The sequence below is a fragment of the Condylostylus longicornis genome, unplaced genomic scaffold, assembly GCF_029603195.1.
Source record: "Condylostylus longicornis isolate FDR11 unplaced genomic scaffold, ASM2960319v2 ptg000106l, whole genome shotgun sequence".
Classification (NCBI taxonomy): Eukaryota; Metazoa; Arthropoda; class Insecta; order Diptera; family Dolichopodidae; genus Condylostylus; species Condylostylus longicornis.
Window position 1 is genome coordinate 553,012 of NW_026578074.1, and position 12,504 is coordinate 565,515.

Below are 12,504 nucleotides of genomic sequence, written 5' to 3' on the forward strand. Positions count from 1 at the left end.
CAAGCAAGTAGAAATATTTCAATGTGTTAGTAAAATTTTTTGTATGCATTGCAACTTTCTTGCAAGTAACTTGTACGTGTAATGCATAATTTATCTTATGGCAATGCTGATTGTGGCTACAATATTTTTACCATTCAAATAATGTTACAAAATTACAGATCAAGGCTGACAGATAAAAAATAAAATATACATTACATACCCAAATATAAAATAAAATAGACAAAATGTCATGACACATGAATGCAAAATATTTCAACAAGAAATAACTATGTAATCTATGAAATATAATTTTGAAAATTGAAAAAATTTAATGAGTTTAAATTTTTAATAATTCTAATCCAATTGTTTGTGTGGCTATTTATATTATTGCTAATGTTAGGTTATAATTATGTCAACTTGAAAATATGTATGTACGCTGCTCTCAAAATACAATGTACATAATGTACGTGTAATCCATAATCAAGGTGTTTAGCTCATCTAAAAGCGCTTAATATTTTAAGCGAAAACATTACCCATGGCAGAAAGTAAGAGCAAAATATCAAAAATTCTAAGAAAACAAAAAAGATGTCAAGCAATAATTTCAAAGGAAACAGGTTTGCAAAGCTCAGAAAACCCAACAAAAGTAAGTTTTGTATTCTAAATGCACAAATTTATATAAATAAGTATATCCTTTACATGTCTGCATATTATTAGATCATTGCAATTTGTAACGCCGGTCTCTCGACTGGATTGGAAGAGGAAGTTTTGTTAAAAGAGGCAGCTTGCTATGGAAGTATTCATTGCTTGAAAATGCTTCCTTTGAAATCATATTGTTTTTTAAAATGTGCTGATTTAAAAAGTTCACAAAATATTTTTAACAATATGCATGCCCGATCTAACCTTGGACAATCAGGCGCTTTACTGTATTTGTCTTATTTTGATAACCTACCTGAAACAGAAAATTATTTCAAAGATACCCCACCGCCAGGATTAGTTATACTGAAAGATTTTATCAGTGACGATGAAGAAATTAAAATCCTGTCCCTTCTTGAAAAGACCAAGGAAAATGAAAATTGCATGAAACATCGCATTGTAACGCACTATGGCTATGAATTTTTATATGACTCAAATCAAGTGGATCCTACTCAACCACTAAGTAGAAAAATTCCACAAGAATTAGACTTTTTGTGGGAGAGACTTGAAAGTAAATTTAAAGGTTTGAATTGGTATAAACCAGATCAATTGACTGTTAATGTTTATAAAGTCGGCCAAGGCATACCACCTCATGTTGACACACATAGTGCTTTTTTGGATCCTATATTTTCGTTATCCCTGGAAGATGATGTTGTCATGAATTTTCGAAAGTTGGATGAACATCGTTCAATTGTACTGCCCAAAAAATCATTATTAATTATGTCAGGAGAGTCTAGATATGAATGGTATCTATTATTGAAAAGTAACTGCAATGTTCACGTAATTAGTTGTATTATTATTTTAGGACACACGGAATCAAGTCTAGAGTAATGGACATTGTTACTTCTGATAATGGTGCACTAAAAGTAAGACCGAGGAAGCAGAGAACTTCTTTAACATTTAGAAAGCTACGTTGCACAACATGTGATTGTGCCTTTGAAACTTTTTGTGACAGTAAAATTAAAGATAAAGAAACAAAAAATATATTCAGCTCCAAGGCTTCCCAAATTGAAAATGCAAATGTTCACAAAGTCTACGATAAAATCGCATTACACTTTAATGAAACTCGCCATACCCCATGGCCAAAAGTAGCAACTTTTATAGAAAGCTTTAAAAGTGGAGCAATATTGCTAGATGTTGGATGTGGAAATGGTAAATATTTAGATATAATCAATAAAATTGTTACAGTAGGTTGCGACCGAAGTGAAGAGTTATTAAAGGTATGCGCTACAAAAAAGTGCAACATTTTCAAATGTGATTGTTTATCGATTCCGTTTCGAAATGGGTCGGTGGATGGATGCTTAAGTATAGCTGTTATACATCACTTAGCGACGGAGGTTTGTTATATAAAAAAACCTAATTTATTTTTATTCGATATTCTATTTTTTAGGAAAGACGTTTTCAAGCTTTGAAAGAAATTGCAAGAGTACTTACTCCAGGGGGAAAAGCATTAATCTATGTCTGGGCAAAAAACCAGTGTGCAGATTCTAAAAAATCGAGCTATTTACGCCAAAAAACGGGCGGTAATGATTTATGTGAAAAGACTACGAAGCAAATTGAAGATGCAAACGCATTCAGTTTACCAATTCACACAAATAGGACTGAATTTAAAGCGCAAGATATTTTAGTTCCATGGAAACTTAAAAATTCTGAAGAAGAAGCAAAACAGGTTTTTTTGAGATACTATCATGTTTTTGAAGAAAGTGAATTAGAAAATTTGTGCAGGCGCCTAAATAATATTGAAATTATGAAAAGTTATTATGATCAAGGTAACTGGTGCGTAATAATTGAAAAAATCAAATAATCTTATAAGGACCACATACATTTTTTTTAATAAAAGCTTTGATCTTAATTTAATTACGTCTGCAACAATTTTTTTTTTTTTGGTCTTGTTTATTATATTATGTAGGTTCATTAAAGCATTAAAAAATCACGTGGTACAATTTTTAAATGCAGTTTGCATTATATGACTTAAAGGTATAAAAAATAAACCCAAGGTCTAAATGCTTTAACACCATTTTTATTTCACCAGAAAATATAACAATGTTTCCTTAAATATGTACGCATGTTTTTATAAAACATTTTAAAAAATTGTACGAAAGATTGGAATAACGAATATGTCTTTTTACGATTTAACAAAATAATTCTTTCGAATAACTGAATGCTTAATTTAAAGCATTTTTTTTAGCATGTTTTCCAATTTTCTAGCATCTGCAGCAAATTTACGTATACCATCTGATAATTTATCAGTAGCCATTTGATCTTCATTTAACATCCACCGAAAACTCGCTTCGTTTAACGAAATTTTCTGAAGATTTTCTTTTTTTGCCTTTACTGGGTCTAATGCTTTTTGTACAGATTCTTGGCTTTTACCCAATTCTTCCAATAATTTGGGACTTATAGTCAACAAGTCGCATCCAGCTAATGCTTTAACTTCACCAATATTGCGAAATGAAGCCCCCATTACAACAGTTTTGTAATCAAACTTTTTATAATAATTATAAATTTTTGTAACTGATATCACACCAGGATCTAAATGGGATTCAAATGTTTTGGTGTCAGAGTTGGAAACATACCAATCAAGAATACGACCAACAAAAGGTGAAATTAAAGTAACTTCGGCTTCAGCGCATGCTACAGCTTGACAAAATGAAAATAATAATGTTAAATTACAATGTACATTATGTTCTTTCTCCAAAACTTTGGCTGCTTGAATTCCTTCCCACGTTGACGCCAACTTTATTAAAATACGCTCTTTTTTTATTCCCATGTCTTCATATAAAGCTATCAATTTTAATGCTTTTGCTATGCTGGCTTCTTTATCAAATGACAAACGTGCGTCTACTTCTGTAGAAACTCGACCAGGTATTATTTTCAAAATTTCGCAACCAAAAAGTACACATAGCATATCCATCGCATCAGAAAGTTTTTCTTCTTCACTTCTGCAAAAATAGATTTACATATTATGTATATCTGTTTTATTAGTCTAAAAATTTTTTTAAATGGAACTCACTGTCCAGTTTTATTGGCGTATTTAATAGCCGTATCAATTAAATGTTTGTATTGATCCATTGAGGCAGCAGATAAAATAAGAGATGGATTTGTAGTAGCATCTGTAGGCTTATAAGCTTTCATAGCTAAAATATTTTAAAATTTTAAATTTGTTTTGCAAATTATGTTAAATTTGGAAGTTTGGAAAAATGAAAATTTAAAAACTTTAACGAATTCGTGGCTTAGTAAATTTATATTAAAACGAACGTGGTACCTTCATTGAAGTTATAACTCCTAAAAATCACATTAAAAATTTTTTGATCTTTGAATTTTTCCAGGAAATATTTAAAAGGTAAACCCTATTTTTGTACTTATATAATGTCCTAATGCATGCAGGGGCATGCTTTATCATAACTACGCTTCACAAATTTATAAATGAAAATTAGTTCAGAATTATTGTACCGAATATTTATTTCGGTTTTTGCAAAAATTAAACAAATTAAGGTTGCAAATATAAAAAAAGTTAAACTGCAAAACCTACAAAAGTTATCTAGTATCATACATATATTAAAGTATATTCGCCTATAGAGGTTGGTAAGTAGGTAGATATCAAAAATGTGAGCACAAATATTTGTTAAACCGCATAATATGCATGAATGAAATATACATATATACGTACGTATGTAGATAAAGAAAACCTCAAATAAAAAAACTTTAAGCCTTAAGCTATGTAAACAGCAATGAGTTCAATATTATATCAATGAATGCAAAAAAAAATTTCAAAATTCACTGAATGCAATATGCATTCATTATCTTAATTTAGTGAATGTAAGGTTTTTTTTTCCATAAGTCATCTGATCATTTTCTTTATATTAAAATTATCTACATATTATTATGTACATTAAATATAAAATCATGATCATACTATCAACCTTGAGTCCTTTATCTCAATAACATGGCAACAAAATTCTGTAACACATGTACATATGTATGTATTATTAAACAGCAAAGTACACATGCAATTTATAGCCCACATAGACCTTCATTTCTGTTCTAAAAAGCAACTTACAAAATGCAGATTCTAATTAGAAACACTGTTTTTTATTTCATACGAAAAACATTAAATAAAAATTATGAATTTTTTTCGGAATGAAATTTTGTACTTTTCCAAATTTTTAAAAAAAGGTATACATGCATGTATGTATGTAATTATTAGGAATATTTTTTAATAATATATGTATAATAAATGTTACCTTCGAAATCACCTGTATCTGCTACAATAGTTGTTAAATTTTTTAATTGATCCAAACTTGTCGTCATTTTGGTCTTTTTTGGTTGATGTTCAGCACTCATTTGAACTCAATGAACTTTTAGATTTTGTACACACTAAAATTTGTGATATTTTTGAATGTTTAAAACTGGTTCTTGTATTTTATACTGCAATAATTTCGTCGGTTTGCTTGGAGGGGATCGCGGAATGGCAATGACAACTGTTCGGTTAGAAATAATTTATAAACGAATGAAACATAAAAAAATGCAAGCTAATAAACAAGAGTCAAAACAAATACAATAAAACATTAAATCATTAACATATGTATGTATAAACGTTATACATATATATGCATGTATAAACGTCAAAATTTTACACTATTTTGCAAATAGTGTGTTCAGGAAATTAAATTAAAATGAAATTTGTAGCCGGTTGAAATAATAATTTTGCAAGAACTTCAAATCTTCTAAATCGTTAGTATTGCAGTATATATGGGCTGTATTACACAAAATTGAATGCAATGTCAGTTCCAAGCTAGCAGCATTCAATGGTAAAGTCAAGAAGGGAGGAAAAATTCAAAAAAAATTTTTAGTTTTGAAATTTGGAAAATGCTTGAAATATTATAGTTGAAATAAATAATTTTAAATATCGTACCCATGAAAGCAAAATTTAATTTAAAATTTGTATAAATGTAGTTTTAGCTATTCGGAAAATTTTGTGTCAACTATGATATTGTGTAACACCATAGTTTACACAAAAACCATTTTCAAAAATTTTGTACTTAAAAATTTTAATTCCTGACACCTTAGCAATATTGAACTTGGTTCATTGCAAGTTTTCAACACGGAAAAAAGTCAACCAATTTACAAACTTAACTGTTTGTAAATTGGTTAACTAGGCAAATAATTTTCTTTTAAAGAAAAAAGCAAAAGGTCTTTTGACAATTTATTAAGTTTCCACAGGTTGAATTTTGGACTAGTTGGACAAAAAATTGAAGTATGAAACTCAATTCAGGGAAATATTAAAAAATTTTTAATTTAGTGGTCATAACACAAATATGTGGTATATGTCGTAATAAACCACTTTTGTATGATGTGTCTACGAAAAAGCTTAAATAAAGCTAAAGTGTGAGGCCATGTAGATCAACGTGTTTTCAACGTGATGAAACACGAAGTTGAATAGTGGATGGACGACGTATCAAAAACATTGGTTCTATGTGTGTTACTTTTTTTGTAAAATTTTAAGAGACGAAGTTTACAATTAAAAATAAAATGTTTAATTATTTTAGGAACTCATGATTTTGGCAATAATTGTTTTTTTAAAATAAATTACATATTGAAAATTTAAAATAGAACTACTATAAATATGTATATTATCTATTAGGCAATATTTTTAAAATATACGGCTTTACAAAGTTATTAAGATTCGTCAAAAACTCAAACATATGGCTATTTAAGCTATAAGCGGCCTAATTTTCTAAAATTGTGCTTGAAATATTTTAATCATATTGAGCGTAAGCAACTTTGAATTAAATAAAAATTTTCCTTGTAATTCTCTAATAAATAAAATAAAGCTTGCTATTTGATTTTGTGCGTATACTCTTTTTGGTGTAAAGTTTGCATTCTACTTTTCACCAAACATTTCAGTAAACAAAATTATGTACTTATTATGTATATTTGAAACTTAGAACCTGTATGTTTTTGCATTTCAGCAAGTATTATAATCTGTATTTTTACATACATATGTACATATTTCAATATTTTTAAAATATTTTACTTGATTTTGGAAATACTACTAAAATCAATTTTACTTTCTGCATATTAAAAACTTTTCTTTTTTTGAAATATGAAATATTAAAAATTGGGTACATTATTTGCACCTGCATAACGAATGAGTAATAAAAATCATAATCTTATAAGGTTGAGTATCCAAAGGAAATTAAACAATTTTTATGTTCAAGTTAATTTTAAATTTATTTTTAACATTCTGGGTCAATAGCGAAAAATTCAATTTTGTATTTTTTTTTTTTAATTATAAATGCCACTCAAATTGTCCATGGTAAAATTATCATTTATATTTTATCTCGTTATACACATCTTCACAAACATTAACTAATTAAAATTGCAATTTAGTTATTTTAATTGTTCTTATATACTACAAAACTCTTAAAATATATATAATATTAAATGAGACTAATATAGTAGTACTACAAAGACTTATGCACAGTTACGTGTTATTTTATAATTTTTATGATTTCTCCTTTTCTCATTAAATTTGGTCTCCCTTGTCACAAATCTAAAATTCTAGAGAGATGATGTGAAAATATTATAAATTTTTTTATATAAAAAAATTAAACAACGAAAAGTTTAATTCCATCTAGAATTTGACTGATTTCGGTTAAAACCACTTCCACCATTATTTCCGGTAGAATACCCGCCTGTCAAATATCCACCCGTAGAATATCCATATGAAGCATTATTATTATTGAAACCGCGGTTGTCATTGTTGTTACTACTCGCATAAGCTCCAGTATTACCTCCAATAAAGAAATCGTCATTATCAAATGTGGTGGAATCTTCAAAAATAAAAAAAAATATATTAATCAATTAAAACTTATAAATAAGTCTATGATATTTTTAATCTGAAAATATATTAGTAATATTATTGATAATAAATAAATGTCGTTATTAATAATTTCATTGTTTTTCTTTTAAATTTAACCACATTTTTTAAAATTTGGAAAAGTTGCCTTAATTTTTTTCAGAAAATTTGAAGCTTTTCTGAAAAAAACAAGTCAAAAAATTGTTTGCTGTTTGCTTATTGAAAAATAATTTTAACATATAATGAATAAACTTACTTCCTCCCTGATCTGATTTCCATTGATTTGAAGATTTCTGGACGTTGGTTTCTGATGTATCTGGTAATTTTTTTCCAGATCTCTTACAAAAATCTTCAAACATTTCAATAAGTGTTGTACAATCCTGGATAGTGTTTTTGGCAGCGCTCATTAGCTGTGTTGGTATTGTGTTTGCAATATACTGTCCTTTTAGTTTTTCACGTGCCGTTACAAAAAATATATAAAAATCTCTTTCCATCATTAAATCATTTGGATTTTGCCCATTCTAAAAAATTTTTTTTTGAATTTTTTATAACTTCTTTTTTATAGTATGAGAAAAAAACAAAATCATTAATGTAAGGTAAGTGGAACTTTAAATTGAAATTATTTAAAAATATATTTTTTGATTTTTGATTAATCATAATTCTTTGCAAAGATTTATTATAAACTGACGATTAATTTTAGATTCGCTTAAAAATAGTTACCTAGATACTAATTTTGAACGAAATTAATTCAAATGTATACAATTGAACTAAAAAAAGGTGACTAAAAAAACATGATTTTTCGTAAAACAAAACTTAAATCCTTAAAAAGATGTTAATGTAATTTCTTTTTTACTAAGGAATTGCAAATTTTTTCAAAATGTTTTTTTAATCCATTCTCAAGATTTTTTTAAGTATATTTAAAAAAAAAAAGAAAACAAATAAAAAAGAGGATAGACAAAAATTTTTTACATAAAATTTGTGCAAGTTGTTTAAAATTTTTAAACCTATTAGCAAATTACATAAAATATAAAATTTTATATATTTTTCCTGCAAATCCCTTGTTATTAAATTTTTTTAGTAAATCTCACATTTTTTGTTTATTTGTGTCCCCTGAAGTAAATATTTTTTTTCTCTATTCATTTCACTAATGAACTCATCGATTTATAGAAAAAAGTTCATTTTATGATAGCTATTTTACCTTTTCAACAATAACTGCTCGGCTTAAAAGCTGAACAGCTTGAGGGCCCAAACTTCCCAATTGATTTTCAAGAGCATTAAACAATCTCAAAACCGAAATAACACCCAAAGGTTCATTTTGTTGAGATGGTGGTGGTGCTGGTGGTGGTGGTATATCAGATAAGCCGCCCCTATTATAATTTCCACCAAGTGCATTATAATTATTACCATATCCTCCACCACCGCCGCCTTGCTGATTATTCATCATTGACATTAATTCTCTTAAACCAGCAACAGCAGCCTGATTCCCATAATTATTACCATAACCACCTCCACCTCCTCCATAGCTTCCTTGTAATCCATAATTACTGTAACCTCCACGTCTAGGTGGTGGACTTGGTGTGCGTGCATTAAAACGCAAACCAAGTTGACGTTTGATACGTTGTTTACGTTTACTCAAATCAGTCTCATATAAACCGCGTAAACGTCGTTTCCAAAATGTGTTCCAAGGCATATTGAACTCTTTTTTATCTAAGGATACAATGGAATAATAAAAGAATGAATTTTAAATTTTGAAATAAATAATGAAATCTTGTTTTTTAATATTTAAATATTGTTACTCCGTTTTTAGTAACAATATGAAAAACCAAGAAAAATTTAGAAAAGAACAAATAATACTATTGTTATAATAATGGATTAACCCCTCGTTAATAGAAAAACTCATAAATTAAAAATTATTTCAATTTTGTGTACCAAGTCGTTTCAAAAGCAAAACTTGTTAAAAAATTCTAATACTTTTGCATTATCAAAAAGCATCAGTTTCAAAGAAAAATAATATCATTAGCCTCACAAATTGTACTTTTGAACTACATACGTTACAATATTTTATGTTAAAATCAATTACTTAGGAAAATTTCTTAAAACAATTTACCTGAACTTCCACCTTGTTTGTATTGGTCATATTTGCTGTATTCGCCTTCATATTTTGGATGTTTTCTTGGAAAACGATCATAGTTACGATATTGTCGATTCAAGTCCTCGATTTCTCGCTCAAGTACTTGAAAATAATTATCCCATACGTCACCACCATCATATCCTCCACCATAATTGTCATAATTACTTCCACGGTTACTAAAATTTATTAATTATTAAAAATTATAACGAATTATCGTCAAACTTATATATGAATGTTTTTTAATTATTATAAAGACTGCATTCACAAAACATACCCCATCATGTCATCAAATATTTGCTCTCCAGCTCTTTCATCGTTAAAAGTCATGCGATAACCTAATTGTGGATTTTCCAAAGAAATTAAATCTGGTTTTATGAATTGCATTTCATTTCTAACTTTTCGAATTAAAACATCAATTTCCTGATCTGTAAGTATTATCGTATCTTCACCATAATGTTCATCAAATCGTGTTTTCAACAAATATCGCTTTTTGTGTTTGAAGAAATCTTCATCGTCACAGATTGTTATTTTTCGCAGACCTTTGACATTTTCTATTTTACGATAAAATTTTCGAAAAATATTTCGAATGCAAAATCTATGATCAACACCTCTTATTTCCTTCAAGGCGTTGTTCACTCTTTCATATAATTTAGGAAAATGACGATTCTAAAATAATGGAAAGTATTTAATTATGGAAATTTCTTTAAATTTTCGACTTACTATATATTTTAGTTGATGGTCACTGCCAACAATATGCTGGAATGCTTCTTCTTCTATTTTAGTGTTGCAAAGTGTGCAATAATAAGTAATTCCACGAAAACCCATCATTTTATATATATAACATAGACCAAGTAATGGCAATTTGCTATTATATTCATGCAAATGCTCTTTCTGAAGCATACGAAGAAGTTTTTCATCCGTAGGTTCTTTTGCAGCAAATTCCTCAGCTTTAACGACACGATCTTGGTTTTCTTCATTAACTTAAATTATACATCTGATCAAAACATTATTATTCATTCATTTTTAAAATTAATACTTACTTTCTTCTACAACTTCGCCTGGGAATATTTTTATAGGCTTATCATTTTCAAATTCTTTCGGTACTGAGGTGAAAAACGGTTCATTATAGTATTTAGGTATAGGAAGCCGGTTCACTAATTTATTCACATGACTTCTTCCTTTTAAATGGTGGCGTATATGTTCTTCCGTAAATAAATTTCCCAAACGGCATAAGTGACAATTCAATGGCCATTTCTCTTCCGAATATTTTGGACCACGAGAAAATAAATAGTTTTCACTCCCATCTTTAAGCTTAATTTTCAGTTTAAGAATATCATCAAGGGACATTTCATCAATATTGCTTTCACTAACAGCTTTATTAAATTCCTTTGCCTTTTCTGCTTCCTCAGGTGTCAATTTAGCTTCTTCAACTTCGGCTTTATCATCCTCGTGCTCCTCATTTTCCACCGTTTCATTTTTATCAACATCATTTTCTCCATCATTTTCTTGAGAATCTTCATCATTTTCATTTTCTTTCATACTAGTATCACCGTCTCCATCAGCTTCACCGACGCCATTATTACTCCATGATTCATCTTTGTTTTCGCTTTTTAACTCTTCCTTCTTATTTTCTTTTACAACCGCGGGAACTTTCGATGTTTCTTCTTGTAATTCTTGCTTGGAAGCACTTTCCTTTCAAATTTAAAATATCAATAGAATTTTCGAGAAAAAAGATGGCGCACTTTCGCAAATTTTGTTGCAAATATGTACAAAATGCAATATTACCTGTTTTACTTCTTGTATTTTCTTTTGCCTTGCACTAACCCTTGCCCTAGTAGACATTTTCTGAGTTTAGCAATTAAACTAGATCAATTTTTTGTAAATTGGTAAGAAATTTTTATAGAAATAGTTTTTCTACAAGCGTCACTTTCCGGTAATAAGGACGATACGAGCCCATTTAGAATTGAAATCAAACGACTTTGACACAATGCTAGTGTTACCGAGGTCGTATATGAAAATCGTTAAAAATTAATTAGAATCTCTCTAATGTAGTTGTTGTTAACTTGCAATTTTAAATTGCGGTTCATTTATGGTTAAATGTGTATATTCATTAATTTAATTTAAAATTATATTCTCAATTACTCAATTATGAAAATGAACTACAAAATACCAATTTCAAATTCATTTCTCAAAATCTCAACTACACATACCTTGTATGATTTTTAAATATTTTTGTTAGACATTTTATACAGTTTTAATCACTGAATAGTGGTCCGATACTCGGAGTAAATCGCAATATGTAAAAACAAATAACAAAATAGTTTGACATCTACCATACAATCAAAAATTTGTGTAAATTCGTACTTTATTGACACTAATTAAAATATAACGAATTTAAAAACTCTAAAAAGCAAATAGATCCAAACCTTTTGTATGAATTGGTTTGTAATAGTTTAACGTACTAAAAATTAAAATCTTGCAGCCTAATCGTGTATCTCACTTTTTTACTTGCATTTTATTCACTTTCAAACCAGTATTTTTTAATGGATATTTCACGTTTCAAACAAGACAACTCATTTTTGTAACGCCTCACTGTGAAACATTGAACGCGAATTATAAATACTTTAAATACTTAACAAAAAAATTTGCTCAAAAGTTATGTTAATTGTAAATTATAAAATAATGGGCCTCTTCATAAGACTGAAATAAAATTCAAATCAGTTGCTTTAGTAAAGATAAGTTTTATCTCGTGAAAGTCTTTTCTTTCACTAAAAATACACTTTAACATTGTTAAAAAATAAATCAATTATTTGTTTAATGAGCTTTGAGGCTTACTATT

At 28.3% G+C, this 12,504-nt stretch overlaps 3 protein-coding genes across 3 annotated transcripts; 1 reads left to right on the forward strand and 2 right to left on the reverse strand.

The window, feature by feature from the left end:
- The first annotated feature begins 174 nt into the window (after positions 1-174).
- Positions 175-2,528, forward strand: LOC129614199 (alkylated DNA repair protein alkB homolog 8). Its single transcript, XM_055528644.1, has 5 exons — positions 175-270; positions 380-622; positions 694-1,418; positions 1,478-2,009; positions 2,063-2,528. Exons 2-5 carry the CDS (start codon positions 515-517, stop codon positions 2,474-2,476), a joined length of 1,779 nt encoding a protein of 592 aa, XP_055384619.1. The 5' UTR covers positions 175-270; positions 380-514; the 3' UTR covers positions 2,477-2,528.
- Positions 2,529-2,672: 144 nt separating this feature from the next.
- LOC129614196 (probable transaldolase) lies at positions 2,673-5,191 on the reverse strand. The gene is made up of 3 exons (XM_055528638.1): positions 4,917-5,191; positions 3,686-3,809; positions 2,673-3,614 (listed from the first exon to the last, which is right to left on the reverse strand). Exons 1-3 carry the CDS (start codon positions 5,014-5,016, stop codon positions 2,843-2,845), a joined length of 996 nt encoding a protein of 331 aa, XP_055384613.1. The 5' UTR covers positions 5,017-5,191; the 3' UTR covers positions 2,673-2,842.
- A 1,791-nt stretch (positions 5,192-6,982) lies between these two features.
- Positions 6,983-11,627, reverse strand: LOC129614179 (uncharacterized). Its single transcript, XM_055528601.1, has 8 exons — positions 11,451-11,627; positions 10,706-11,357; positions 10,386-10,645; positions 9,940-10,331; positions 9,642-9,841; positions 8,733-9,241; positions 7,791-8,055; positions 6,983-7,508 (listed from the first exon to the last, which is right to left on the reverse strand). The coding sequence occupies exons 1-8, from the start codon at positions 11,505-11,507 to the stop codon at positions 7,300-7,302; spliced, it is 2,544 nt and encodes an 847-aa protein (XP_055384576.1). The 5' UTR covers positions 11,508-11,627; the 3' UTR covers positions 6,983-7,299.
- Between the last annotated feature and the right edge of the window lie 877 nt (positions 11,628-12,504).

What these genes read in the sequence shown, in the direction of transcription:
- LOC129614179 (XM_055528601.1), bottom strand. Translation starts at nt 11,507, where the DNA reads ATGTCTACTAGGGCAAGGGTTAGTGCAAGGCAAAAGAAAATACAAGAA. An exon ending in AAATACAAGAAGTAAAACAG is followed by an intron (nt 11,358 to 11,450) that starts GTAATATTGCAT and finishes TAAATTTGAAAG; the next exon opens with GAAAGTGCTTCCAAGCAAGA. An exon ending in ATATTTGATGACATGATGGG is followed by an intron (nt 9,842 to 9,939) that starts GTATGTTTTGTG and finishes AATAAATTTTAG; the next exon opens with TAACCGTGGAAGTAATTATG.
- LOC129614199 (XM_055528644.1), top strand. Translation starts at nt 515, where the DNA reads ATGGCAGAAAGTAAGAGCAAAATATCAAAAATTCTAAGAAAACAAAAA. An exon ending in GCTCAGAAAACCCAACAAAA is followed by an intron (nt 623 to 693) that starts GTAAGTTTTGTA and finishes GCATATTATTAG; the next exon opens with ATCATTGCAATTTGTAACGC. An exon ending in TACATCACTTAGCGACGGAG is followed by an intron (nt 2,010 to 2,062) that starts GTTTGTTATATA and finishes TCTATTTTTTAG; the next exon opens with GAAAGACGTTTTCAAGCTTT.
- LOC129614196 (XM_055528638.1), bottom strand. Translation starts at nt 5,016, where the DNA reads ATGAGTGCTGAACATCAACCAAAAAAGACCAAAATGACGACAAGTTTG. An exon ending in AGATACAGGTGATTTCGAAG is followed by an intron (nt 3,810 to 4,916) that starts GTAACATTTATT and finishes AAAATATTTTAG; the next exon opens with CTATGAAAGCTTATAAGCCT. An exon ending in TACGCCAATAAAACTGGACA is followed by an intron (nt 3,615 to 3,685) that starts GTGAGTTCCATT and finishes CTATTTTTGCAG; the next exon opens with AAGTGAAGAAGAAAAACTTT.